The 26,878-nt window shown below is 42.2% G+C and overlaps 1 protein-coding gene across 14 annotated transcripts in view; it reads right to left on the minus strand.

The window, feature by feature from the left end:
• Positions 1 to 3,513: 3,513 nt before the first annotated feature.
• The window catches only part of CSPP1 (centrosome and spindle pole associated protein 1), a 178,579-nt gene continuing 155,214 nt past the window's right edge, over positions 3,514 to 26,878 (minus strand). For 12 of the 14 annotated variants that reach the window (XM_073330932.1, XM_073330936.1, XM_073330945.1 and 9 more), the window contains 3 exons: positions 20,960 to 21,069; positions 20,072 to 20,222; positions 3,514 to 4,434 (listed from right to left, as the gene is read on the minus strand). In XM_073330932.1, the coding sequence (XP_073187033.1) occupies positions 4,208 to 4,434; positions 20,072 to 20,222; positions 20,960 to 21,069 (488 nt within the window). In that variant the 3' untranslated portion in view covers positions 3,514 to 4,207. Of the gene's footprint in view, positions 4,435 to 14,358; positions 14,868 to 20,071; positions 20,223 to 20,959; positions 21,070 to 26,878 lie in introns of those variants that run through there. The other 2 variants (XM_073330947.1, XM_073330942.1) reach the window with 2 other exon arrangements.

The following is a 26,878-nucleotide window of genomic DNA, read 5'->3' on the forward strand; positions in this document are numbered from 1 at the left end:
AGTAGTGTAGCCAGAGTGCCAGCCGTGGCCCGGCTTAGCCATGCTGCTTACAAACCTGCCTGAAACCAGTGGGTACGTACTCAGCCTTGCTGCCGCTGTCCATGTTTGCATGGCCCCACTGCTCTTTATCCTCGCACTAGCTCTCATTCAGCTAATAGGCGTATGGGAGCTGGGGATTCACACTCTAGCTCATAGTGTAGACACAGCCTTAGACTGGAAGCTCTTCAGAGTAGAAACTTTGTAAATTACCTAAGACTGGTTGGGGTCTTAAGGCACTCCTCGAACACCAATAATCACCACCACCACCGTTTGGCTTGGAATTGGTGTCTAGTGTGTAGCTGGCTTTGAACTGGCAGCTAAGCCCTGTCCCCTCTCAGTGCTGTCACAGGGAGCATAGGGGTGCACAGCAAGAGAAGCTGCGCTGTACACAGCTGGAACTGGTGCTAGCTGTTAGGGGCTAGCAAAGAGAGATCATTGGGAACAGAAGCGAAGTTTCCCCTCACAGCAAGACAGAGGAGATATGAGGACAGAGGAAGCATATTCGGTATTCTTCCTTCATTTTGGAGAGCTTCCCTATCTTGAGGGTATTGAGCAGTCACTACCTGGGGTGAAGCAAGGAACGCCAAGAAGCCCAACACCCACAAGAAAAACCTCTGAATCTATTGTGAAACTGAAGTGCTTTCCATGTGCTTCAGCACACAGGAAGGCTGGTGATGTGAAGATGCCAAGAGGCAGAAAATCAGGAGTTAAACCTTCTTACTGTGCCACAGGCTTTACCCTGCTGAACAGAGAAACCCATTTTTAGAACAGCAAGCGTACACACGAAAAAGTTCATTAAGAGTCGTAATCACTGCCGTAGAACTTAGGCTATTGTGATTTCCAAAATGATGTTTCTAAAAACATTTACATGTTTGATTAGTTATAATACATTGTCACTTAATGCTTGCGAGGAGGAGCTGTGGCCATTGATCTGGTATCTGCTGCAGACAGGTACAGAGCCAACCTCTAGGCTTGGACTCTGCCCATTTTGCCATGTAAGCTTTGAGGAACTTGCCTATTTCCCACTGTTTAGCTGTACCTCCACTCCCAGCTTTGACTGCCCTTTGAGAGGGAATACATACACAGGAATAAGACTTTCTCTAAGATGGAAACTCTCCCTTAACTCTTTTCCCCTCCACTACTTCTACCCTTTCTCTACACATTCTTTTCTTACTCTTGCTGATTTCTTCAAAGGCAAAACTAACACCATCTGAAACATCCTACCTCAATCCATGCCACCCTACCTGACCATACCTCTCTCTACCATTCTCTCTGCTGGTGCTTAGTATGTGCCGGTTCATGGCCAGGCCGTGTCAGGTGTGCACACACTGCATGCACAGTCACTGCAGATTTTTCCCTCTGTGGTATCCATCAGGCCGGCTCTAGCATCTCTGGTGCCATGTGCTCATGAGCCAGTAATATGGGGACAGGCCAGCTTCACCCCCCTCTCAGTTCCTTCTTACCACCCACGACAGTCGTTGGAACAGCTCCTCTTGCTTCGGAACGAGTGGTTCCTTCACCCCGATATAGACAAGGCCATCTTCCAGTGGTGGGGGACTCCCCTTGTAGACCTGTTTGCAACCAAGCAAAACAGAAAGCATCAGTAGTTTTGCTCTCTATGCGGGCACATCTCAGGCTCGCTCACACATGCTGTCCTCCTCCCTTGGACAAAGCATCTGTTCTATGCATTTTCCTCCATTCCTCTCATGCACAAAGTCTTACTCAAGTCAAGCAGGACAGAGTAAGGGTTATTCTTATAGACTCAACACGGCCATGCCAGCACTGGTTCGGCACATTGGGGGGACCTGTCACTAATGGCCCCAATGCCACTCCCTCCCCACCTCTCCCAGACCTGATCTCACGAGATCACGGCCAACTGCTTTACCCAAACCTCAAGGCCCTCCTCCTGACCACATGGAAGCTTCATGGTTAAACCCAGCAGAGCTGGCCTATACAGAGCAAGCCCACCAGATATTACTAGGTAGTAGGAAACCATCTCCTAGAGTGACTTACCTTGCGAAGTGGAAGTGTTTCTCCGTGTGGTCATCCCAACGAGGCCTCTCACCCACTAGGTCACCTCTCCAGTCTGTGCTGGAGTATCTGCTTCATCTGAAACATCAGGGCATACCCAATTTGTCTATTAAGGTACACCTAGCAGCCATCTCAGCCTTCCACCTTCCAGTGGATGGTAGGTAGTTTTTTTTCCCTCAAGCAATGTCCGTTTGCTTTCTCAGGGGCTTAGAGAGACTAAGATTTGTGAACCAATTCCCCAGTGAAATCTAAACCTGGTCCTTTCAATACTCACAGGCCCCCCCTTTGAGCCGCTGGAGTTGTGCTCCTTACCGTACTTCTGGATGGTTGCTTTCCTGGTAGCGATTACCTCAGCCAGGAGGGTCTCAGAGATCAAGGCCCTTATGTCAGAAATCCAGTATACCATGATCTTTAAGGACAAGGTTCAACTTCGCCTCCACCTCATGATCCTCCCGAAGGTGATTTTTACAGTTTCATAGTAATCGGGCTATCTTCCTGCTAATATTCTTTCCAAAACAACACAAGAATATGGATGAGCAGCGTCTCCACATGTTGGACTTTAGGCGTGCCCCGACCTATATAGAAAGGACCAAACTGTTCCGTAAATCCATGCAGCTCTTTGTGGCAATAGACAGAATGAAAGGCCTGCCAGTTTCAGCCCAAAGGATTTCACATGTGCTATGAGCAGGCAGCTGCCTACCTCCCACCTTCTTGACAACCCACTTGACAAGAGCTCAAACTTCCTCAGCAGTGTTTCTGGCCCAAGTCCCAATCCAGGATATTTGCAGAGCAGCAACCTGGTTGTCAGTGCATACTTTTTCATCCCACTACACCATCACTCAGTAGGCTAGAGACGATGAGGGGTTTGGCAGAGCAGTGTTGCAATCTGCATGTCCATGAACTGAGCCCACCTCCTAAGGTACTGCTTGGGAGTCACCTAATGTGGAATGGACAAGCACTCGAAGAAGAAAAAGCAGTTACTAATCTTTCTGTAACTGATGTCCTTCAAGATGTGCTGCTCATGTCCATTCCATGACCCACCCTTCTGCCCCTCTGTTGGAGTTAGCCAGCAAGAAGGAACTGAGGGGGTATGGAACTGGCTGGGCCCCTAACACGCATGAGTGTGTCACCAAAGGGTGTTAGAGCCAGCCCAATGGATACTGCTCAGGGAAAAATCGGTGGCGAATGTGTATGCAATACACACACGCTTAATGTGGAATGGACATGAGCAACACATCTTGAAGAACAATAGTTACAGAAAGGTTGGTAACCATTTTTCTAGTCGTTGGACCCCCTTTATGCCATAGGCAGAAGCTAGTGTACCTATAGAAGCTAAGCCTTTCTTTCAGACTTCTCACCCACATTTCCACAAAAGGTGGAGAAGGCTTTAAATTTTGGTAATAAAATATAATTTATTTTCATCAATTGTTTTAAATCGTGACCATAAATTAAATATTAACAATACTCACTCAACAATATCTGCATTATCAACACAAACAGTAAGAAGCAGAAATGTATAACTAGAATTTCAGCACAAAATTGATTGGGAAAAGAAAGCAAAATGTTAGCAATAGCCAATTGTTTACATAAATCTTTTGTCCAGTAACTCTTGAATACTGGACAAATACAGGCTATAACAACCCCTTATCACTGTTTTTAAATAGCTGCTGCTGCACTGAGGTAAAAATCACGTGAAGTACTTGAGTAAAAGGAATATAAGATTTGTCGTTTATGCTATGATGATGGCAGAATCATTCTAGATTCTTAGTTTTTAATGTTAAAAGTTCTCCTCTTATCTACTACTACATTCACACAAGCTTCAAATCTAAGACTGGAAATATCAGTAACATACTGACCAGTGTAACTTATAGAAAGAGTGCAAAAAACCTCCACTTCCCTATCTTGGTATAATAAACATCCTGTACACAGTCTGTTTTCCCTTTTAAAGAAATTATATTACATTACAGCTTCTGCTTCTTTAACATTTCATTAAAAAACAACCCTATACATATAGCTCACAATATTTACATATAAGACTATTCTTACAAGAGAACATAAAATGAACATGTTAAAAGTGCAGTAGTGATTAACATTCCTTCTATGATTAAAGGCACAGCTGGTTTCAATATAGATTTATTTAACCATGTGCAGTTGACAGGCCCTGCCAACCAAAGGGTAATGTGTTTTCAGAAGAAAGTTTAGCCTGGTTTGACTGCCCAGCCATAAATCTTTTCACAGTCTCTGATGTTCCAGGTCGCAGCCAGGGGTCTGTTGCTACTGTGTCAACAGAGGTGGGCCTTCTGCCACCTTTAGATGGAAACTGCTTCAAAATGTCATCAGCATCTCCCAGGGAAGTATCATCACCTGTGGAGAAGTAGAAACAGGCTTATAGTTTCCTCTTTAACATAATCCCATCACCACAATGCCACCTTCTTTTTACATTTAATGTTTATTCCTTCTACATATTTAATGATATAAAGGATGAGAGACCTGTTATCACCCAAATACAGTACTTATCAATTAAATGCCTCAAATGCAGCAAGTCTGTATAGGAACATGCCACATCTGTATTAAATTAAAGGTTCAGTAGATATGAAGATACTGAAAGTCCTTTTTTAGGTCATGATGCTCTCCAACGTCCCATGGATTTTTTGAGCAGTTGCTGCCTCATAAAACACTCACTCTCACTGGATGGAACTGGGTTGCAAATACACAAGCCCTCCTCCATATCTGATGGTTGACCTTGAGGACTGTTCTTGCTCTCTGATAGTGAGCATGCTTTTGTGGACTGGGGTCAAACACCCCATCAAAAAGTCAGTCAATGAGTCTGATACAAAAAAGGAGCATTCAAAGGTTATAAAAAAACCAAACGTGTTGCCAAACACTATTTTCTTTTGCCTATATACATATACCTCTTTTCAGGCCGAGGGTGAATAAAATACTTCAGGCCTGATGCAGAGTGGGTTTAACTTCTCTGCATGCAGAAGATATGTCTATACATCACCTCCTTAACTGGCTACCCCAATGTTTTATATATTTTAAACTGGCCTTGCAACACTTTATTAGTTTAAATCACATGCTCTCTTCTCCCACAGAGATTTGCGCTTACAATCTGGTACAAGGAATTCATTGCTATTGGTACATGGAGAAAAAAAAAGCATACTTCATGTAAGTATAAGGAATTACAACAGATGATATTAATGTAAAGAAGCTTTATTTTAAAATGTGTGTGTACATACACATATCCCAAACTGAAAATCCAGAATGTTCTAAAACAAACAATCTACAGAGATGCGTTCTATATGGTCAGTCTTAACAGTGTATTATAACTGCTAAGTTAACTTATGGAAAATCCAGGATTCTAAAGGACACTGGCTAAAAATAATTCAAATGTTAAATAAGGTTAAAAACATGCATCTATTACAGAACTTTAATTGGAAAATGTCCATGCTAATTATACATTTATTACTGTACCTGTATTTAGTATAGGTGCTTATAACATACAAGATAAAGGATAGCATTACAACACTTGGAATGCAACTAACACACTCCCACCTGCCTTGATAAAGGCCATATATAATAGCCAAGGTCAGAATCTGCTCTTTCCCATTCTCTCACCACTCCTGATGAGCAGCATTTTCACTTTTTAAAAAAATTGCCACGTATTTTTCTTCTTGAACTAATCTCGGGGCTTTTTCCAAAATGCAGATTTTGTTTCTGTTCTGACGCACCTCCCTTCAGACAGAATGCAATCAATGGAAGAATTAAACACTAGTTTACAGGAATGTGTGTTTTATTCAGTATCATTAAAAAAGTAAGTAGCAGCAGAAGAACAGGTTATTTTGAGAATTTTAGATATTAAGGAGGATGTTCAAACTCAGATCTGGTATCAAGGATTTAGTGGATGTGAAATTTCTTACTCCTTTACTACAGAAAACTGGATACTAATTAAATTGAAGTTATTTAGAGTGTCTCAGTTTGGTGCTTCCTTTGATTAAATATATGGAATTGGGCTGGGTATGTACTTCTATTTTGTTTTTAAACAAAACCTCTGGTTTGACAAACATGAAAGTTAAAATTTTATTTAAGTCAGGAATTTAACATATTTGAAGATATTTAACATCAAGCACAGATTCCGAGACAAAGCTAGATCATTTTAAACATCTGATTTCAAATTAATTTTTTTTTAACGGCAGTATTTCCCAGAGAATGGAAATTCCAATTTCCAAACAGCTTTTTTTTTTTTTTTAAATTTATGGATTCTAACTTAAAAATAACAAAAGGATTCTAAACTTCCCACTTCTGTGCCCTCAGACAAGGTGATAAAAGATTCTTATTTACCTAATTTTAAAAAAGTCATTCTGAAATAATATACCTTTCAAAAACAATTTATTGAAGCAAAACCCAGACTCTGTCTTACTTTCACTCACTTTTTCTTCATCTTTCTATTCCCTATTTTAATTAGGTCTAGATATTATGAGTAGGAATAATGTGACTGGTTTATTCTCCATGTCTTAATTTCAGTTTGTATCTGGCTCTTTGAAGAAGTTTATTCAGACAAGAACCAACATGTTACAGACCCTGCAATCTATAAAAACCTTTTAAGTTTTGTTTTGTCTTTTTTTTTTTTTAGCCAACTGAGGCATTTTAAATGCAAAATCATTTATAGTTACTTTGAGAGTTCTTAAAATACTAGCATTTTATCTTTAGGTGTAACTTTCTTGTTAAACTGTAATTAAAGATCTATGAAAATATTTTTTTCAATTTACTGTTTACCAAACGGAAGAATGGCATCTATAATGAAATATTGCAAGGTTTCTACACATATAGTAGATGTAAGAGGAGGTTACTTACCTGTAACTGGAGATTCTTCAAGATGTGTGGTCCCTATCTGTATTCCACTGAGGGTTATACACTTGCCATGAATCCAGAGCTGGAGCTTCTGACAGCAGTAGTGTCCATTGGTCCATGCATGCACCCTCATGGTTTTGTCTGAGGTGATAAAGAGTGGAGTGAACCGACTGCACCATCAGTTCCTGCTCCACCACAAACCAGAGATCTGCAGCAGAGGGGAAGGAGGGCAGATCTGGAATACAGATAGGGACCACGCATCTTGAAGAACTTGCAGTTACAGGTAAGTAACCTCCCCTGTTTCTTCAAGTTATGGTCCCTACTGTATTCCCCTGAGGGTGATTAACAAGCAGTACCTAGGTAGTAGGAGGGTGCAAGGAAGATGATGGAACCATGGAACAGAGAACAGCCACTCTGAACAAGGCATCCGTAGCAACCTTGCACCAAGGTGTAATGGGAAAAGAAGATATGTACTGAGCTCCATGTTACTGACTTACATATGTCTGTAAGAGCAAGTCATGAAGCACAGCTGTAGTTGATGCTTCTGCTCTCATGGAGCAGGCCTATATCCCACAGAGCAGAGACAGCTCTGATAACTGGTAGCAGAGCATAATGCACCCACTTCGAAATCCTCTGAATGGAAATCACTTGCCCCTTAATGTGTTCAGCTATAGTGACAGTTTAAGGGTCTTCCTGAAGGGTTTCATCCTCTGCAGGTAGAAGGCCAGGGCCCTGCGAATGTCGAGGGAGTAAAAGCACCTTTCCTCCACCAAGGTGTGAGGTTTTGGAAAGAAAGAAGTTAAGTGTATAGGCTGGTTGAGATGAAAACTAGAGATAACTTTAGGGAGGAACTTGGGGTGCAAACGTAGGGAAACTCTGTCTTTATGAAATGTAGTAAACAGGCGGAATGTCCGCCATCATGGCCCCCAGTTCGCTAACCCATCTCACGAATGTGACAGCAACCAGGAAGGCGACCTTCAAAGAGAGGACAGAGAGAGAGAGAGAGAGCGCACAAGGCCACAGGTTCAAAGGGTGACTTTGTCAGGGTCTTGAGGACAATGCTGAGGTCCTATTGGGGAGCGAGGGGCTGAAGAGGAGGGAAGGTTTGCAGGAGGCCCTTCCAAAACCTGGAAGTCAATGGGTGAGTAAAGAAAGAATGCCCCTCCAGCAGAGGATGGAAGGCACTGAGAGCAGCCATGTGGACCTTGATAGAGTTGAGAGCGAGGCCAGACATCTTTAGGGAGAGGAGGTAATCTACAAGAGGAATGGCCACATCCTTGGGGACAAGACCCTTCTTTCTGCTGGATCCAAGAGATGAAATGCTTCCATTTAGTCTCACAAGATCACCTTGTGGACGCCTTTCTGCTACTTGAGAGGATGTTCTTCACTGCTAACAAACATTCCCACTCTAATGAAGATGCCCATCCAAAACCCAAGCCCGGAGGTGAAGAGTCTGGGGATCAGGATGCTCTGGGAGAGGTGGCAGTGGAAGTAGCGGGTGCGCTGACATGCAGAGAAGAAGGGGAAACCAGAACTGGGGAGGCTAGAATGGGGCTATCAGAAATGACCGTCGCTCTCTCTCACTTGACCTTGTGCAGGACCCATAGCAGAAGTGTCCGAGGGGGAAAGGCGTAACTGAACTGATCCAACCAGCGGAGAATTAGGGCATCACCCTGGAAAAGGGCACCAAGCCCTCCCCTGAAGCAGTACTGGGCGCATTTCCTGTTGGTTTGGGAGTTGAAGAGGTCCCTGGTAGTAGTTGAAAATGCAGTTGAAAATGCTGGTGACCACAGCACCATGAAGCTCCCACTCATGGTCAATCACGAACTTCCTGCTGAGAGTGTGTGTAATCATGTTTTGAGTCCCAGGAAGGTATGCTGCCGACAACAGGATCTTGTGGGCAATGCACCAATCCCAATGGTGAATTGCTTCTGTGCAGAGTGCAGGAGACCTCATGCTTCCTTGCTTGTTGATGTAGCCGATGGTGGTGTTGTCTGACATGTTGAAGATGTGACAGGAATGGATAGGAGAAACACTCTCTCTCTCTGCACAGCCTGAAGCTCCAGGATGTTGATGTGCATCCAGGACTCTCGAGCAGTCCATGTCTCTTGAGTCATATGCTCATCCATCTGGGCCACTCCGAACAAGGCATCCGTAGCAGACGATGCATCTGTGACAATTGTGGTGGAGGGGGAAGACAGAAGGAATGGTATCCCAGTACAAACCTGACTCGGACCCATCCGCCACTGGAGGGAGGAGAGGAAAGAACCTCATGGGGAACAGTGAGTAGAAAGTGCTATGTAAAAAGAGAGGATATTGCCATTGAGCTGGCGGGGCCTTGGAGTAGTCACACCAGCAGTACAGGACGGGTGGATCCTGAGCACCGTCCGAGTCCTCCAACCCTGAGAAATCAGAGGCTGGTTCAATTAGCAATGCTGTTGGAATGTTGGAACAACAGGAGCCTCATGGGAGTGGGCGGGAACACAACCCAAAGCAGGTAAGTCTAGGGGGGGAAACGCACCCTCCAAGGAGATGACATCATACAAGGGCATGGAGACCTTTCCTCCTAAGAAGAGGCTCCGACTTGGACGATGCTGTGATGAGAAGGAACTGATGGCGCAGTCAGTCCACCCCGCCCTTTATCACCTCAGATGTAACCATGAGGCAGATCAAGGGTGCATGCATGGACCAATACACACTACTACTTTCAAAAGCTCAAGCTCCAGACGTATGGCACACGCCTATAACTCTCAGTAGAATACAATAGGGACCATCGCTAAAAGAAGAAGAGGCGGTTATAGGAAGGGAGTTTCAACTGATTACTAGCTCCTTATTCAAATTGTCTTCTCTCCTCTATTCCCACTCCAATTCTTCCATTACTCCTTGTTCCTCCCAATTCACTTGTGAGGATACTACATCTAAGTTCTAGGAAGTTCTTACAACCCTTCAGGTGTTATAGAAATAACTAGTCAATAGCTTTTCTTGTGGAGTGGGTAATGAATGACAAAAGGGAGAGGGAAAGAAGGTGGGTAAGGTAATCTGTTTTATTGGACTGACTTCCATTGGTAAAAGACAAGTTTTCAAGCTTACACAGAGCTCTTCTTCAGGTCTTGGAAACTTACTCAGAGTGTCACAGCTAAATACAAGATAGAACAGATTGTTTGGCATAACTAGTTAAGACTAAGGCTGCATGTCTGTCATGGAGGACCTCATAAAAGAGATGGTTGTAAAGAGCTATCTTGGTTTGAGTGATCATGAGCTAATTCAATTTAAACTAAATCAAAGGATAAACAAAAATAGATCTGCAACGAGGATCCTTGACTTCAAAAGAGCTAACTTTAAAAAATTAAGAGAATTATTCAGGGAAATGGACTGGACTGAAGAATTCAAGTATCCGCTTCTGAAACTTTGACTGAAAGTAATTTTAACCTTCCTCCACATTCTATCTGAAGCCTGCATCCCAAGCAAGGAGAAAAAAATCGTAGGGAAGGGTTGCAGCCCAAGTTGGATAAGCAAGCATCTCAAACAGATGATTAAGAGAAAGCCTACAAGTAATGGAAGATGGGAGGGATCAGCAAGGAAAACTACCTCTTGGAGGTCAAAGTGTAGGGATAAAGTGAGAACTACCAAAAGCCAAGCAGAGTTGCGCCTTGCAAAGGGAATTAAAACCAATATTAAAGGTTCCATAGCCATATAAATAAGAAGAAAACAAGGAAAGAAGTGGGACCAGGTGAGGGTGGGGTGGAAATTAAAGATTATCTAGGCATAGCCCAACACCTAAACAAATACTTTGCCTTAGTTTTTAATGAAGTTAATCAAGAGTTTAGGGGTAGTGACAGGGTGGCTAATGGCAACAAGGCTATGGAGGTAGAAATTTCCACATCTGAGGTGGAAGTCATACTCAAACAGCTTCTTGGGACTAAATTGGGTGGGGTTGGGGGCAGATAATCTTCATTCAAGAATATTAAAGCAACTGGCACATGAAATTGCAAGTCCAATAGCAAGAATATTTAATGAATCTGTAAACTCGAGGGTGGTACCCTATGACTGGAGAACTGCTAATTCAGTTCCTATTTTTAAGAAAGGGAAAAAAGGTGATCTGGGAAACTACAGGCCTCTTACTTTAACCTTACTTATATGCAAGGTCTTGGAACAAATTTTGAAGGAGAAAGCAGATAAGGACATAGAGGTGAACAGTAATTGGGATAAAATACAATATGGTTTTAAAGAAGGTAGATTGTACCAGACTAACCTGATCTCCTTTTTTGATCAAATAACTGATTTTTTAAGACAAAAGAAATGCAGTAGATCTAATTTACCTGGATTTCAGTTCGACATTTGATACAGTTCCACATGGGAAATAATTAGTTAAATTGGAGAAAATGGGGATTAATATGAGAACTGAAAGGTGGATAAGGAATTGGTTAAAGGGGAGATTACAAGGTCATACCGAAAGGTGAATGGAGGCTGGAGGGAAGTTACTAGTGTAGTTCCTCAGGAATCAGTCTTGGGACCAATTTTATTTAACATATTTATTACTAACCTTGGCACAAAAAGTGGGAGCGTCCTAATAATACTTGTGGATGACACACAATTGGGAGGTATTGCTAATACAGAGGGGGATTGGAATATCATACAAGAAGATCTGGATGATCTTGTAAACTGAAGTAACAGAAATGGGATGAAATATAATAGAGCAAAGTCATGCATTTAGGGACTAACAAGTACTTTTGCTATAAACTGGGGATTTATCAGTTGGAAGTGACAGAGGGGAAAAACCTGGGTGTATTGGTTGATCACAGGAGGAGTATGAGCCATTAATATGATATGGCCATGAAAAAAAACTAATGCAGTCTTAGGATGCATCAGACAAAGTATTTCCAGTAGAGACAGGGAAGCGTTAGTACCACTAAACAAGGCACTGGTGAGACCAGAATTGCACATGGTATTCCAAATGAGGTCTCCCATGTTTAAAAAAGATGAATCAAACTGGAACAGGTGCAGAGAAGGGCTACTAGGTGATCTGATGAATGGAAAACCTACCTTCTGAGAGGAGACTCAAAGATCTTGGCTTGTTTAGTCTAACCAAAAGAAGACAGAAGGGAGACATGATTGCTCTCTATAAATCATAGAATAACCAGGGTTGGAAGGGACCTCAGGAGGTCATCTAGTCCAACCCCCTGCTCAAAGCAGGACCAGTCCCCAATTTTTGCCCCAGATCCCAAATGGCCCCCTCAAGGATTGAACTCACAACCCTGGGTTTAGCAGGCCAATGCTCAAACCACTGAGCTATCCCTCCCCACAGCAGAAGGATAAATACCAGGGAGAGAGAAAGAAAAGGAGGACTTGTGGCACCTTAGAGACTAACCAATTTATTTGAGCATGAGCTGTAGCTCACGAAAGCTCATGCTCAAATAAATTGGTTAGTCTCTAAGGTGCCACAAGTCCTCCTTTTCTTTTTGCGAATACAGACTAACACGGCTGTTCCTCTGAAACCTGTCAGGGAGAGAGAGCACTTATTTAAGTTAAGCGCCAATGTGGACATATGAACAAATGGATAAAACTGGCCAACAAGTAGTTCAGGCTTGAAATTAGGCTAAGGTTTCTAACCATCAGAGGAGTGAAGTTCTAGAACTCACACAGGAAAATGATAAAAGACAAAAAACACCACAAAGCGATCATTCTATATCTGACCTATCAGTTCTCTTCCTCAAAGGAAACCTGCAGAACACTTTCAAAAGATGAGCCTGGGAGCTTAAATTCATAACTTTGCTAGACAGTAAAAATCATGGACTAAATACAGACACTGGATTTATGGCTTATTACAATAATCTATAGCACACTAACAATCCCCCCTCCCCAGCTACTCTTATTCCCTCCCTCCCCTTCCCTTTCTGTCCTCCCTATGATTGGAGGGGCCACTTCACTTTCAATGGTCCCTTGAAAAATGTCTTAACTACTAATGCCAAACAATCTGTTCCATCTTGTATTTAGCTTTAACACTCTGCATAAGTTTCCCAGACCTGAAGATAATCTCTGTGAAGCTTGAAAGGTTGTCTCACCAACAGAAGGTGGTCCAATAAAAGACATTACCTCACCCACTTTGACTCTCTAATATCCTGGGATCAACATGGCTACAACAACACTGCATAAAACGAAGGGGCAAGAGAAACAGGAAAGACACACCATACAATCTAACGTTTATAGAGCATTAGGGTTCATTGCTCACTAAAATCCCTGAGGCAATACAAGCTCTCAACCAAAGATTGTGTTCAATTCTTGTCATGTTTAACAAGAATCTATTAAGTCACTCACATCTTTTAGGCCCTCTCCCTGCTTCAGGTTCACCCAGCAAGACTAGGAAATAGGACCAGCATAAACACAGGACAGCTCCAAAGAATCATGTAGGGAAAAACAGATTTCCCCATGCCCCCAAGTGACAGTGAACAGTGTTGGGGTTTCCCCAAGACCTTTTCCACTCGGTTCCCCAAGAACTCATTTTGACTCCAGTCTTATCACTCAGGTCCCTTTATTTGGTATAGAGCAAAGCTACACTGAGTTGATCAGACTCAAGTGTACAGGGTGGGTATAGAGCATACCAAACTATAAAGTTACACAGAAGCACTTTTCCTTGTAACACATCTTTACCAAGACCAACATATACATCCTTAACTATATATTGCATCATATGCTTCTGGACTGGCTTGGTTACTTTGCAGGTATCAATCCCTGTGCAGCATTCTCTGGCCACACATTGCGCAGACACACGTACTCTTTACCTCATCTTACATTCCAGGTGTATCTTGTCCATTCTAAATGGTACCAGTGTTCCCCTATATCTTAGCCAGTAAAGACATCCTGTCTCTAGCCTACTGATCCATTTGTCTTCTCAGTCATGCCCACTAAGAAATGAGGCAAGTTACTTATATCCAGGCCTATAAAGAGAGAGAGAGAGAGGGGTTGTTTGCTGCAGGGCACCTCAGTAATCTGGCCACAATCAAGCCTTCCACCTTTGATCTTGAAACTCCCTCCTACTTCTGAAAGGAAGGGAGAGCACAGACCTCTGACTCTCCGGGCCCAGACTTCTCCTTTGCTTGAGATTGGGACTTCTCAGAAAGGACCCTATTGGTACGTCACACAGGCTCCACCCAATCCAAAGCCAGAGGAAGTGATGATGGCATGGAGTGGGAGAGGCAGCACAGGTGTTGCACCTCTCTTTCGCACTGGCCATCTTGTACCGAGTATCTAAGAAAATCCCAGGAGGGGAAACAAAGTTTCTCATTTAAAAAAATCAGGGCCCCCTGGAGACTCCAAAGATATCTGTTTCTATAGATAAATATATTTTGAAAAAAAGACCAAATCTGGTCACTTACTCACTCTGACCATCACTTTATAAAAGTGATGGTCAAAATAATTGAGTCCAGAAACTGGTGATGAAAAAACTAACCTATTAAGAAAAAATACAGAAGTTTGAAAAAAGGATTTCAATATCTGATTAATCTATATTAAATTCCCAGGAAAAACACTCCAGCAGTAAAGCTTATACAGTTACTCATTTTTGTTAATTAATAACAAATAGCAATTGATAGCCCTTCCTTAGCAAATTTTCTTCTTGTTCTGTTATTTCTAACTGTTACATGGAATCAAAAAGTTTTACTTTGAAGAAAACATTGTTACTACCCACTCTAGACTTAGCTGCATCTCTGGGGAAATGAAGCAATCCATTATATCTGCCTAACAAGGGAAGAACTGATGTGCTAACAGCAAAAGGAATGATAACTTACCTTACTGTAACCGTGGTTACCTGTTTCCTTGGAAGTGGGTAGTAGGAGTCCTACTTAAACAATGACTGCAGGACATCTCTACCAAAGTGGGCATCCAAGCTGGAAGCCTCTACCAAAAAGTTGTATTTCGAAAAGGTGTGGACCAAGCTCCACGTAGCTGCCCTACAGATTTCAGAAATAGAGACATTCTTCAAAACAGGTGGCAGAAGCTGTCTTAGCTCTAGTGGTATGAGCTCTAAAGTGGGCAGGTAGTTCTAACATAAATCACTCATATCCTGCTCTTACGCAGTTGGGGATTCATTTTCATAATCTCTCTAAGGAAAATGCCTCACCCATAATCCTTTCAGCAAAGGCAATAAACAGTTTGTGTGTTCCACAATTTAATCCTGTTAAGATAGTATAACAATGCCCTTATTACCTCAAGTGTGAAGTTTTCCTTCCCCCAGAGTTGAGACAGACTTGAGGAAGAAAACCAGGAGATGAATAAATTGGTTAATTTGGAACTCAAACAACTCTGGTCAGGAACTTGGGATGAGACATGAGAGTAACCCTACCCTTATGAGACATTGTATAAGGGGTTCCCATTGTGAATGTGCGAATATCCTCTACCCTCTGAGCTGATGTAACAGCTACTGAAACAGCAATCTTCATGGAAAGGTGATACAGGGAACAGGATACTAATGGCTCAAAACAGGGAGGAGGCCAATCAATGCTGTTAATATTATATTGAGGTCTCAAAGGAAAGCAGCTCCTAAACAGAGGGAAAAAACTTATTATGGACCATAGGGAACCCTGTCACTATAGGGTTGGAAAATATGGAATGACCTTGTATAGGAGGGTAATATGCATATATTGCTGCTAGATGTACCCTTATGGAGCTGACAGAAACTCCAGATTGCTTAAGGGCTAGTAGATGCTGAAATGGGTGATGTCGAAGGAGAGAGCTGATGCTGAGATGCCTAAACAAAAAACTTCTCCTTAGCTTTTTTTAAGTCTATTTGAGGCTTTCTTGCTTTGAAGTAGAATTTTGGCTGGACAGCTTTTGGTAGATGTCACCCACCTGGCATCCAGGCTGCTAGATATAACAGATTGGGGTCCAGGTGCAGGATTTGACCATTGTTGACCGGGGAAGGCTGTCGGGCAGAGCAGGCAAAGTGTTTGGGGCTTACGTTGAGAGGTTCACCAGATCTGAATTCCAAATTGTCTGGCCAATGCTGCAGCTCTTTCAGTTTCCTCAGGACCCTCAGCAGCATGGGAATGAGGGGGAAGGCATGTATTAGTCCTGGTATCCAAGGGATGAGAAAGGCATCTGACAGGGAGCCAGGACTGGAGCCCCCTCTGGCGCAGAACTCTGGACATTTCTTGCTCTGGTCTGTGGCAAATAGCTCTACTGATAGATAACCCCACCTGAGAAAAATGTACAGCAACACTGCATCCTTGATCAACTCCTCCTGGCTATCTGAACTGTCTACTGAAGCAAATGGCTATAGAGTTCTGAAGGACTGGCAGATATGATCTGGAGATGAATATACCAATTCCAAAATCAAACAGCTTCCTGAAAGAGCAGAGATGACCTGGCTCCTCTCTGTCTACTGATAAAATGCATAACTGTGGTGTCTGTCTGTCCTGGACTGCGGATCCTGGAGTAAAAGTAGAAATGTTTTATACCTCAGGTGGATGGCTCTCCACTCTAGGCATTTATGTATAGGTGAGATTCCTGAAGGAAACACATACCCTGAATTTAAAGATTATGTCAATGAGCTCTCCCAACCTGTTTGGAGGCATCTAACACCAGAGTTTTGGTAGGTTGAGACGCAGAAAAGGGTACTCTATTGCACACTTGACGAGAGTCTTTCCACCAGTTTCACAAGGCGAGGCCGCTTTAAGGGACCATTACCACCATGTTCATTTGGTGCCTCGTGAGTGGATACGCTAATTTCAACCACCCTGGAATGGAAGATAGGTGAAGTCTGGCATGTGTCCCAGAAGTCTGAGGCATGCTCTTACTGATATCTTTGGCTGAGCTTGAAGTTGGTTGAAACCACTCTGGGTATCCCAAATGCTAATAGTCAGGACTATCTTCTCATCACCACAGATGTGGCCACAGTGTGTGCCACTGTACTGGATGCATCTAGAGCTGAATGTAGGGAAATGCACGCCACCAGCTGCCTTTTGTTCATTATAGATTCTAACTCTTCCTCATATTCCATAGGAAACCTCTTTGTAAATTGAGGCACCTTGTCCCAGTGGAAGTAACTGTACTTTGTGAGAAGTACTTCATTATTAGCTACTCTCATTTGGAGGCTGGGTGATAAGTAGATTTTACATCCAAATAAGACCAACTTTTCAGGGTCCTTCTCACTAGTTGTTGGCTTGAGAGGCCCTTGTTGTTTGGACTTCTCCTGGACAGCATCTACAACCAGAGATCCTAGCGCTGGGTGAGAGCAGAAATACTCAAATCCATTAAAAGGGACTTGGTACCTTCAGTCTGCATACTTGGATGAGGATGCTGGAGTCTGCCATAGATCTTTCGCAGGTTGTAACACTATCAGCCCCCCATTTATACATATGATGAGCCTACCAGGCAAGGAATGATACAGAATGTCCAGCAGTTTGTGATTTCTCTTGAACCATCTTCCACAGTATGTTGAGAGCCTCAGCCATACATTTAATGAGGTCTTGGAGTGCCTTAAAACTGTAAACTGGCGCAGACATCAAAGAGTTTACTGCTTAATTGAGAAAAGATGAGGAAATTGCAGCCAGGATTAGTTTTTCTCCCTCCACTGCTTAATCTGTGTCACTCTCCATTCCTACCTCTCTAATATCTGAGATTGCAATACTTGACTGGCTAACAAAGTCTATACTGGGCTCTTGGGAGACGAGGATCTAGCCCTGGAAGTGGGGGGCAGTAGCCGCAGGCTTATGTGAATGAGGTTGCACCCCAGGGCCCCCAACAGGCCCAGGCTGATAGACATATGGGTAATGGAATGCTGGACACAGAGGAAGATACCAAGAGGCCCGTCTACTATGACATCCATGTCTTTTCCTACTGAGAGAGCAGTCCCTAGAGTCCTTCCCAGATTCCCATTGGGATCCCCATGGAGAGGAAGGAGGGTGAGTGGGAGAGAAGTCCCTATTGTGCACCAACAGGGAGGATTAAGGTGAGGCAATCCCTTCAGGTGTATGAGCATGCTAATATCCCCATTGGTAGGAGTTCCTAGCATATTAACTGATAAAAAGGCTTTCTTTTAATGCCAATGGGCAAAATAAAAGTAATTATTTATACCAGAGGTTCACAAACTTCTCCTATTGTGTATCCCCTTCCAGATGTACCAGCAGCCCACATACCCCTGCCCTTCTCACTGCTGATAATTTGTGTGTTATTCTTAACACTACCTGTCATTAGCCATCTGTCCATATTTCACTGTTACATACAGATATAGCTGTAGTGCAACATATACAACCAAAAAAAACCCCCTAATTCTGAGCTCAGCTAGACTGGACAGTTGCTGGGCAACTGAACCCACGCTGTACAGTGATTGGAGGTGAGGGCTCTGTATGTTAGAGTCTCTAGGTATCTGTTCTCACTGGTACATTTTGAAGTAAATTAACTTCTGTATTTCATATAACTAATTCCCACAGAGTTTTAAAGCTTCGTCTGAATAGCCTATTATGCAAATGCAATCAATAAAAACCACCATTACACAATTTCTCCCCCATATTCTCCAGAGATGTCTCACATACCCCCAGGGGTATGCATATCACAGTTTGGGAATCCCTGATCTATATTATTAACTAACCCCAGTTTACTCGTAACTAACAATTCAGTAACAGGACAGTGTTTATTGCTAGGAAAGCAGGTGGACCCTGCAAGGGTTCCATCTTGCTGCCCTAGGGGGAAAGAAGGAGCCAAGGGATGGCTGGACCTCCTCCATCCTTTATGACCTGCGTTGGGGAGGGGGTCACAAAGACAGTGCTGGCCAAAAGAATCTGATCTCGCATGCATAAGTCTCATGGGCACCAAGAGTGCAATCCATGTAGACAATCATTAAAAGACGGACAGGCTGTGCCTAGATTACACTAAATGCTATTGTAAAATCCAACTTCTTAATCTAGTAAAATACTACTAGTTAACACAAATGGATAATAAGAAGGAAGACCCTCATTCAGAGACAAGGGAGTCAAAGTAGCAGAGGAAGAAAAGGTGGAGACTGTGGCTCAAAAAAGGAAGACCAACCAAGTTATATATAATTAATAGCAACTTTGTTCACACAATTCTAAGTGAAACCATGAGGGGTGTGATTGAACAAGAAAAGAAGTTGGGTAGATAGGCAGGGGAGGACTGAATATGGTGAAGATGTATTTGAATTGTATGGAGTAATGAGGGTTTGGGAACAGAGAGCGTTTAGCTGCAAAGAAGACAGAAATGAATAGAAGGCAGAGTAAAAACACAACTGAAGTCAAGCATGCTAGGTTTTTCAACACTGTTGCACTATTGCATGAAAATTACTGTGAGCCAGTGATGACAAGAACAACTCTGGTTGTAAGAGTACCATTTGCTACAAAATCAAGGGAAGATGTTTTAGTTTACAGTTTGTAAAGCATTTTGTGATGCCTTCTGAATAATGCCTTCAAATAAAAAAAAAATACTGGTTTTAAAACTGCTTAGACAGGATGTTGATTAGTTATACTCAAAGATGGGATTTAAGACTTATGCCAAAGAGTATTTTCAGCACAACTGAGTAGTGTGTCCCAACATACTGATTGCGGGACAAATAAGTACATGTAATTAAAACCAGACACTTTCAGAACAAAAAGGAAATGCTTCTCCATAAAGTCAGCCTGTGGAATTCTTTGTGACAGCAGCTCAGAGTTCAGTACCACAATTTGAGAATTTTATCACCAACATAATCTGTAGTTACGTGTGCCAAGACTGGAGTAATGAAACATTATGCTTCATAGCATGCGCTGATCTCCACAGGGGGTAAAAAAGAATATAGCTTCCATATTCATCGCTCAACTGGCCAGCTGCATTATGGGTTTTATTGGAGGGTATTACTTCTTTTCACAGACACATCAGATATTAGGTTGTATACCACTATCCTAGATGCAATACAAGTCTTGAGTTGGTATATCATATCCTTTCATTTTCCTTATTGTATCCCTGACCTCTCAAAACTTGCAACAAAACTTCAATTCAAACCTTTTTTATCAACTGATTTTCCAGCAAACCAATGATGTAGAGTATTAAATTATGTTAAAATAATCTACTTTGACTGCCTCAGCCAATTTCTTTTTGTTTAGTCTACAAATAGTTTGTCTGTTAATATCTGTTTCTTTATCTTTAACATCGAACAAAGTCATACCTAGGTTAACAGATTTCTTCTGCAACTCATTCAATCTTCGCAATCGTTCTTCATTCCTGGCTTTCAGCTGATCAACATTGAGACTGGAGCTTGAGCACAAAGAGAAGCTGTCAGGCTGTGGCGGTGGAGATTTGCTAAAAGGGACATCATCCTGCAGATTTAGAAAATATGGGAAGATTTCAATATATATGACACTCCTGTCAAAAGGCCACTATGGATACAACCCATTTATACGGTGTATATACACATCATCTACAGCCATTTACTGTGATTCCTATTGAAATAGGAATCACAGTAATTTGTCATCTGATCTACTGTATTCTCTCTGACTGTGGCCAATACCACTTGTTTCAGAGGAAGATGCAAGAAACTCCAAAATAGGAATTGGAAGGAGACTTGTCTAATAGTTAGAAATTAATTTGCCCTGCAAAATGAGGTTTAATATCTCTTCCAAAATTGATGCTAGCTACCTTTTTGAATCTTGCTAAGTTTTTGGTCTCAATGACATCCTGTGGTAATAAGTTCCACAGTTTAACTACATAGCATGTAAAAAAAAAAAAAAAAAAAAAAAGGATTTCCATTAATCAGTTTTCAGTTTGTCACCTTTTGATTTCATTGATTGTTCCTTTGTTCTTGTGTTATAAAAGAGAGAACAGAAGCTCCCAAACTATCTTCTCTATACCAATCATTATTTTACATACTTCTATCATGTCCCCTCTTATTAGTCTCCTTTGTAAAGTAAACTACCCAAATCTTCTCAGTCTCGCTATACAACAGTTTTTCCATACCCCTACTCGTATTAGTCTCTCTTCTCAGAAACCCCTGAGGTTTCTCCATCAAATGCAAAAGAGAGGTGCAGAAGTGGGGAGAGAAACATTTCATACATACAGTAAATTCCATTGCTTTCTTCTTTATTCGTCTCCTCTCCCTTGCAGATGGCGGTGGCTGTGAAGATAAATTAACTTCTTCAAAAGCTGGAAAGGTTTCCCCATTAGTGCCTGGAAAAGGGAAAGTGAACAACTCTCTCAAGAAAATCAAATTACCACAGTGATAAGTCTGATTACATTTAGTTGTTAAACAAGCAGTGCTAATATAGCACACACAACTTGACACAGATACACTAAACAAATAAATACCTTTCATTGGGACATCCCATGGGGAACCACTAAGCTTAGCGATACTGCATAACAATAACATGTATGTAATGGGTATATGTGATGCTTCTTGGAGTACCCAGTGAGGCTTCTCGCTACTAGCTGCCCTTACCTGGATAGACACTCCAACCCTCGAGCTCTCCAGGTATCCTCCTGGAGCAATGTGTTGCTTCCAAAGGAACACTACACACCAGCTTACCAGTTTCCCTTCAGATCACCGCTCCATTTAACCCATAACACTTACATTTACATTGAAATCAAGCAAACATTTATTTAACAAAGACTAGATATTAAAATAATAGCAAGTGGAAATACTGGAAACAAATGGTTACACGTAAAATAAAATCATAACATGCCTTCTAGGGCCTAGACTTAATTAACAACATGCTGTCTTGTCTAATGAAGTTTAGCTAAAGTCTTAGCAGTGTTTTCCAGCCAGGTTGGCTGTGACCCTCCTTTTGCAAGACAGAACACACTGGCAGTTCCTTTCCTCAGTGAAGGATTCCAGGTGTACCTGAGTACCCACAAGTTATACCCCAAAAATCCATTGTCTTTAATCAAATACGATGCCACCTTCTGTGTTTGTTTTTTCCCGCAGATCTTCTCTTATGTGAATTCACAATCTCTTCATTAGCATCAGGCTCAGTAACGTAAAAAGTCTTAAACTGTAAGCCAGGGGTCGGCAACCTTTCAGAAGTGGTGTGCCAAGTCTTCATTTATTCACTCTAATTTAAGGTTTTGCGTGCCAGTAATACATTTTAACATTTTTAGAAGGTCTTTTTCTATAAGTCTTTAATATATAACTAAACTATTGTTGTTTGTAACGTAAATAAAAAAAGGTTTTTAAAATGATTAAGAAGCTTCATTTAAAATTAAATTAAAACACAGACCCCCCTGGACGGGTAGCCAGGACCCGGGCAGTGTGAGTGCCACTGAAAATCGGCACACATGCCATAGGTTGCCTACCCCTGCTGTAAGCCATAAAATATACTTTGACTAGCCAGAAAGTTAAGCATCTACTACCCACTGCCCAAACTGAACCAGTTTAAATCACCTTCCGGCGATCTGTCTTAACTCACATACCTGAAGAATGTAGTTTTCAAGATAGACAGATAACTACTTAAATATCATTGATCCATACATCTTGCAATGATTAGAATGACCAATGTGTTACTGGCTGTTAGTAGAGACTTCACATGACATCCTCTGGCTCACTATTATGCAGACATCAGACCCAGGGGATCCCTGTAAACCCCTGTACACCTTACACGCCCTCTGCCAGTTGGCGCTTTTGGTATTTCTGTTTATAAGGGAGATCTATGGGTGACTATGTTCCTTAACAACATTCTGTAATCAGGCTTCTTGATCATACCTGAGTTGTTAACATATTATGTAATCAGGCTAAGTCCCACTTACGTTAATAAGCCCCCAAAAGTATTCTAACTGCATCAGGTTACAAATGTGTATCCTGTGACTACTGTAGATGTACTCTCAAGTGGTGTTTATGTCCTTTGTGTCTTTCTCATGATGATCCTGTCTTCCTTTCAAAACAGTTTTCAATCCCTCCTTTGCTGTGAAACACACAAAGTATGACACTTGTCTCCACTGCCTGTTTCAGCCTCCAGGTTGCGCCTTTCATGCCCAACAACATAAGTTTGGTATCTGGTGTAGGCCTTGCAAGAGCGCTAAGCATAGCTAACAGTATGAATCAAAGGCAGTGAACTAAAATAGGCCTTGTCAGAACTGTAACATCTAGGTATCACCTAACCAACTAAGCACATTCCTGACCTGAAAGGATGGATTAAGAACATACAGACCCCTCATAAAGATAAGGATGAGGATGTTTTGTTCAAACGATAGGGTACAAGGTGGTAACATCATCTGGAATGTAATATGTAACTGGTTTGTAACAATGTATAAAAGGAGAAGTCATAAGACGACACTATGGCAAGGGAGACTTTGTCGCAGGTATACCTGTGTTAGCGTATCTGTAACAGTTGAGCCAGGGCACTAGGGCCGAGCCTGGTCGACAATAAACCTCGCCAAGTGGCTTTACCACCGAACCGAGCCTTCTTTTTTTATGAACATCATCAAGGTCTGCTCAATCAGCACGCCACACTCTGCTGGTGCGGCTAGCACCAGAGCTCCACAAACTGCACAGGAGCACAGACAACATCAGCGGCACTAATGAGATCTGATAGATGCCTCTACCACTGGCTTTGGCCAGACTTCAGGCTTAGTCCCTATTCTAGTGCAATTAGTATCGCAAACATGCTGAGGCTTTCCAGTAACACAAAAGAACACTGCAGCTCCCCAAAAAGCTGCTTTACTATTAAAATGGCAAGATCCATTAATTATGAATCACTCTTCATGAAGATCATTTTCACTGAGTGTATTCTGCTGTAGCACACTTGATTAAAAAAATAAGAACATAAGAATGGCCATACGAGGTCAGACCAAAGGTCCATCCCGCCCAGTATCCTGTCTACCAACAGTAACCAATGCCAGGTGCCCCAGAGGGAGTGAACCTAACTGGTAATGATCTAGTGTTCTCTCTCCTGCCATCCATCTCCACCCTCTCACAAACAGAGGCTAGGGACACCATTCCTTACCCATCCTGGCTAATAGCCATTAATGGATTTAACCTCCATGAATTTATCCAGTTCTCTTTTAAACCCTGTTATAGTCCTAGCCTTCACAACCTCCTCAGGCAAGGAGTTCCACAGGTTGACTGCGCGCTGAGTGAACTACAGTGAACTACAATCATAATTAACTCCATGTTTCTCTCTCTTGTGTGAGTTTATGTGGTTTTGCTGCATTTCTTGGGGACATACTAAGGTTTTAAAAACACAACAGAAGTTCTCACAACCTTTTTAGCATTTTGTAACATACTTTGAAACAACATGGAAAGAAGAACTGGAACAAATAAGTTGTCAATGTTTTGCATTATTTTTTGATTTCATAATACTTAGCCAACTGAAGTCTTAAATAAAAGCTATGAGTTCTGTGTAAGCTTGATGTTTGTCTCTTTCACCAACAAAAGTTAATCCAATAGAAGATATTACCTTGTACACCTTATCTCTCTACCTAAAAATATCAGTATTCTTAGTGACTATACATAACAATGCCATTGCTCTTAGTTTCTCAAATATTTCTACAGTATATTGTGATAAAATCACATGCTTAACAGAAGAACCGAGAATAGAAGCATTTACTTTCACCTCTGCAATTTTCCATCATTATACGCTACTTATCACAACCTGTTACTTTAAACATCTTTGGCTCTGAAAGAGGAGGTTACTAACCTACTGGAGGTTCTTTGAGATGTATGGTCCCTATCTGTATTCCACAGTGGGGTTACGCATGCACACCATACACCTGGAGCCAGAGAAATGGAAAGTAGTGTCCTTTGGTCTGTGCATGCGCCCTGGCTAACCTTGTGCCTCTGAGCAAGGTGATAAAGGGTGGGGCAGATCGACTGCCTCTCCAGTTCCTTGTCCACCGTGAATCAGAGAAGATCCGAAGCAGAGGGGAAGGAGGGCAGGTAGTGGAATACAGATAGGGACCACACATCTCGAAGAATCTCCAGTTACAGGTAAGCAACCTCCTTTTCTTCTTTGAGTGATGGTCCCTATTGTATTGCACTATGGGTGATTGACAAGCAGTACCTAAGTAGGACGGTGCGAGGACATGGATGGTAGGGTTGAGCAGAGAACCACTGTCCTGAAGAAGGCATCAGCAGCAGAGTCATGTGTCAGGGCATAATGACTCACAAACATGTGAATAGAAAAGGAGTACTTGTGGCACCTTAGAGACTAACCAATTTATTTGAGCATGAGCTTTCGTGAGCTACAGCTCACTTCATACAGACTAACACGGCTGTTACTCTGAAACATGTGAATAGAACTCCACATGGCCACTATGCAGATGTCCAGGAGGGGTACATCCTGAAGAGAAGCCTTTGGTTGGGGGAGGTTTGAGAGCTGATAGAAGAGTAGAATGTATCCAGATATCCATTTGGAGATTCTCTTGGTGGAGATGGCATACCTTCTGATGCTCTCTGCTATGGCGACAATCAGTCTCAGAGATTTCCTGATTGGTTTTGTTCTGTGCAGGTAAAAGGCCAAGGCTTGTTAAACACCAAGGGAATGGAGTCTTCATTTCGGGAAGAACACAAGTAAGTGCATATATTGGTTAAGATGAAATTCCAAAACTACTTTGGAGATAAATTTGAGGTATAATGCAAAGAAATTATCTTTACAGAATACAGTTTATGAAGAATCTGCCATCATTGCTCCCAGTTCACCAACCCTTCTTGGTGATGTAATAGCTACGAGAAAGGTGACCTTCATGGACAGGAGAGACATGGAGAAAGTAGCTAAAGGCTCAAAGTAGACAGGAAAGTCTTTCCAGAATTCATAGTTCAGTAGGTATGTGAAAATTGAGTAACCTCGAGCAGTTGAATGGTATGCACTAATCGCTGCTAAGTGGACTGATAGGGAGTTGATGTAGACCCGAGGTCTTCGAAGATAGGATATAGTCTAAAATGAGAGGAATATCTGTAATCTCTGGTCGGACACCTCTTTGTTGTGTCCAAGATGAGAAGCATTTCCACTTAGGTAGACATTTCCTAGCAGAGTCTTTTCTGCTATTAGAGATGATGTCTAGGGTATCACGCCCATCCAAATATCATGCCCTGAGGTGGAGTGGTCATGGATTGGGGTGTTTGATCTTGCCATTGCATTGGGTCAGGAACCCAGGGAATATTGGGAAGATAACTGATGGGCAAAATGACATATGCAGGAGTCCGGGGAAACCAGAACTGTCTGGCCAGAAGGGGGCCTTGCTATACCCTGTCAGATCTTGCGTAGAACTTCTGGCAGGAACAGCATCGGTGAAAGGGCATAGTTGAACTGGTCTGACCAGATAAGAAGCAAAGCACTGCTCTGGCAGCAGTGACCTAGGGCTCCCCTGGAGCAATACGTGGTGCATTTTCTGTTTGTTTGAGTAGTGAATAGATCTCTGGTTGGGGTGTGCAGCACCATGTTGTGAAGTTTCCATTCATGGGTGAGTGCGAGCGTCTGCTGAAGCAGTCTGTGAGCATATTCTGCTTCCCCAGAAGGCAGGCTGCTGATAGGGTGATGTGATTGCTGATACACCTCATCCTCAGGCTTACCACTTCTGAACACAGGGAGGCAGATCTTCCTCTCTCTTGCTTGTTGACGTAGAAGACAGGTGTTTGTTCTCCAACATTATAAGGACATGGTGAGAGCAGATGAATGGGAAAAAAGACTTGCATGCCCACCATACTAGTTCTTACCTTTGCTTGTTGTATGGTGGTTTTGGGATGTGCACAAATGGGGATTATAACAAAACCACAAAATTCACTCTCACTGGTCATCTGCCTAGATATCACATATTGATTAATATTTGAAACTACGTTACCACAAGTAAAAATCTAGTGCACTGTTCCTGTTAAACATAATCCTTGCTCTTTAGATGGACTTTTAGATTGATTACAAGTTCTTCTTGAGAACATACTCTGTTTTTTGTCTCTAGATGGAGTATCTCTGTATCAGCATTATTAGATTTTAAAAAGCTACCTAATGTGACCACTTCCTCTGAGGTTCCCAGGACATCCTCATAGACTTTA

Source organism: Lepidochelys kempii, chromosome 2, assembly GCF_965140265.1.
Source record: "Lepidochelys kempii isolate rLepKem1 chromosome 2, rLepKem1.hap2, whole genome shotgun sequence".
In the NCBI taxonomy this organism is placed as follows: Eukaryota; Metazoa; Chordata; order Testudines; family Cheloniidae; genus Lepidochelys; species Lepidochelys kempii.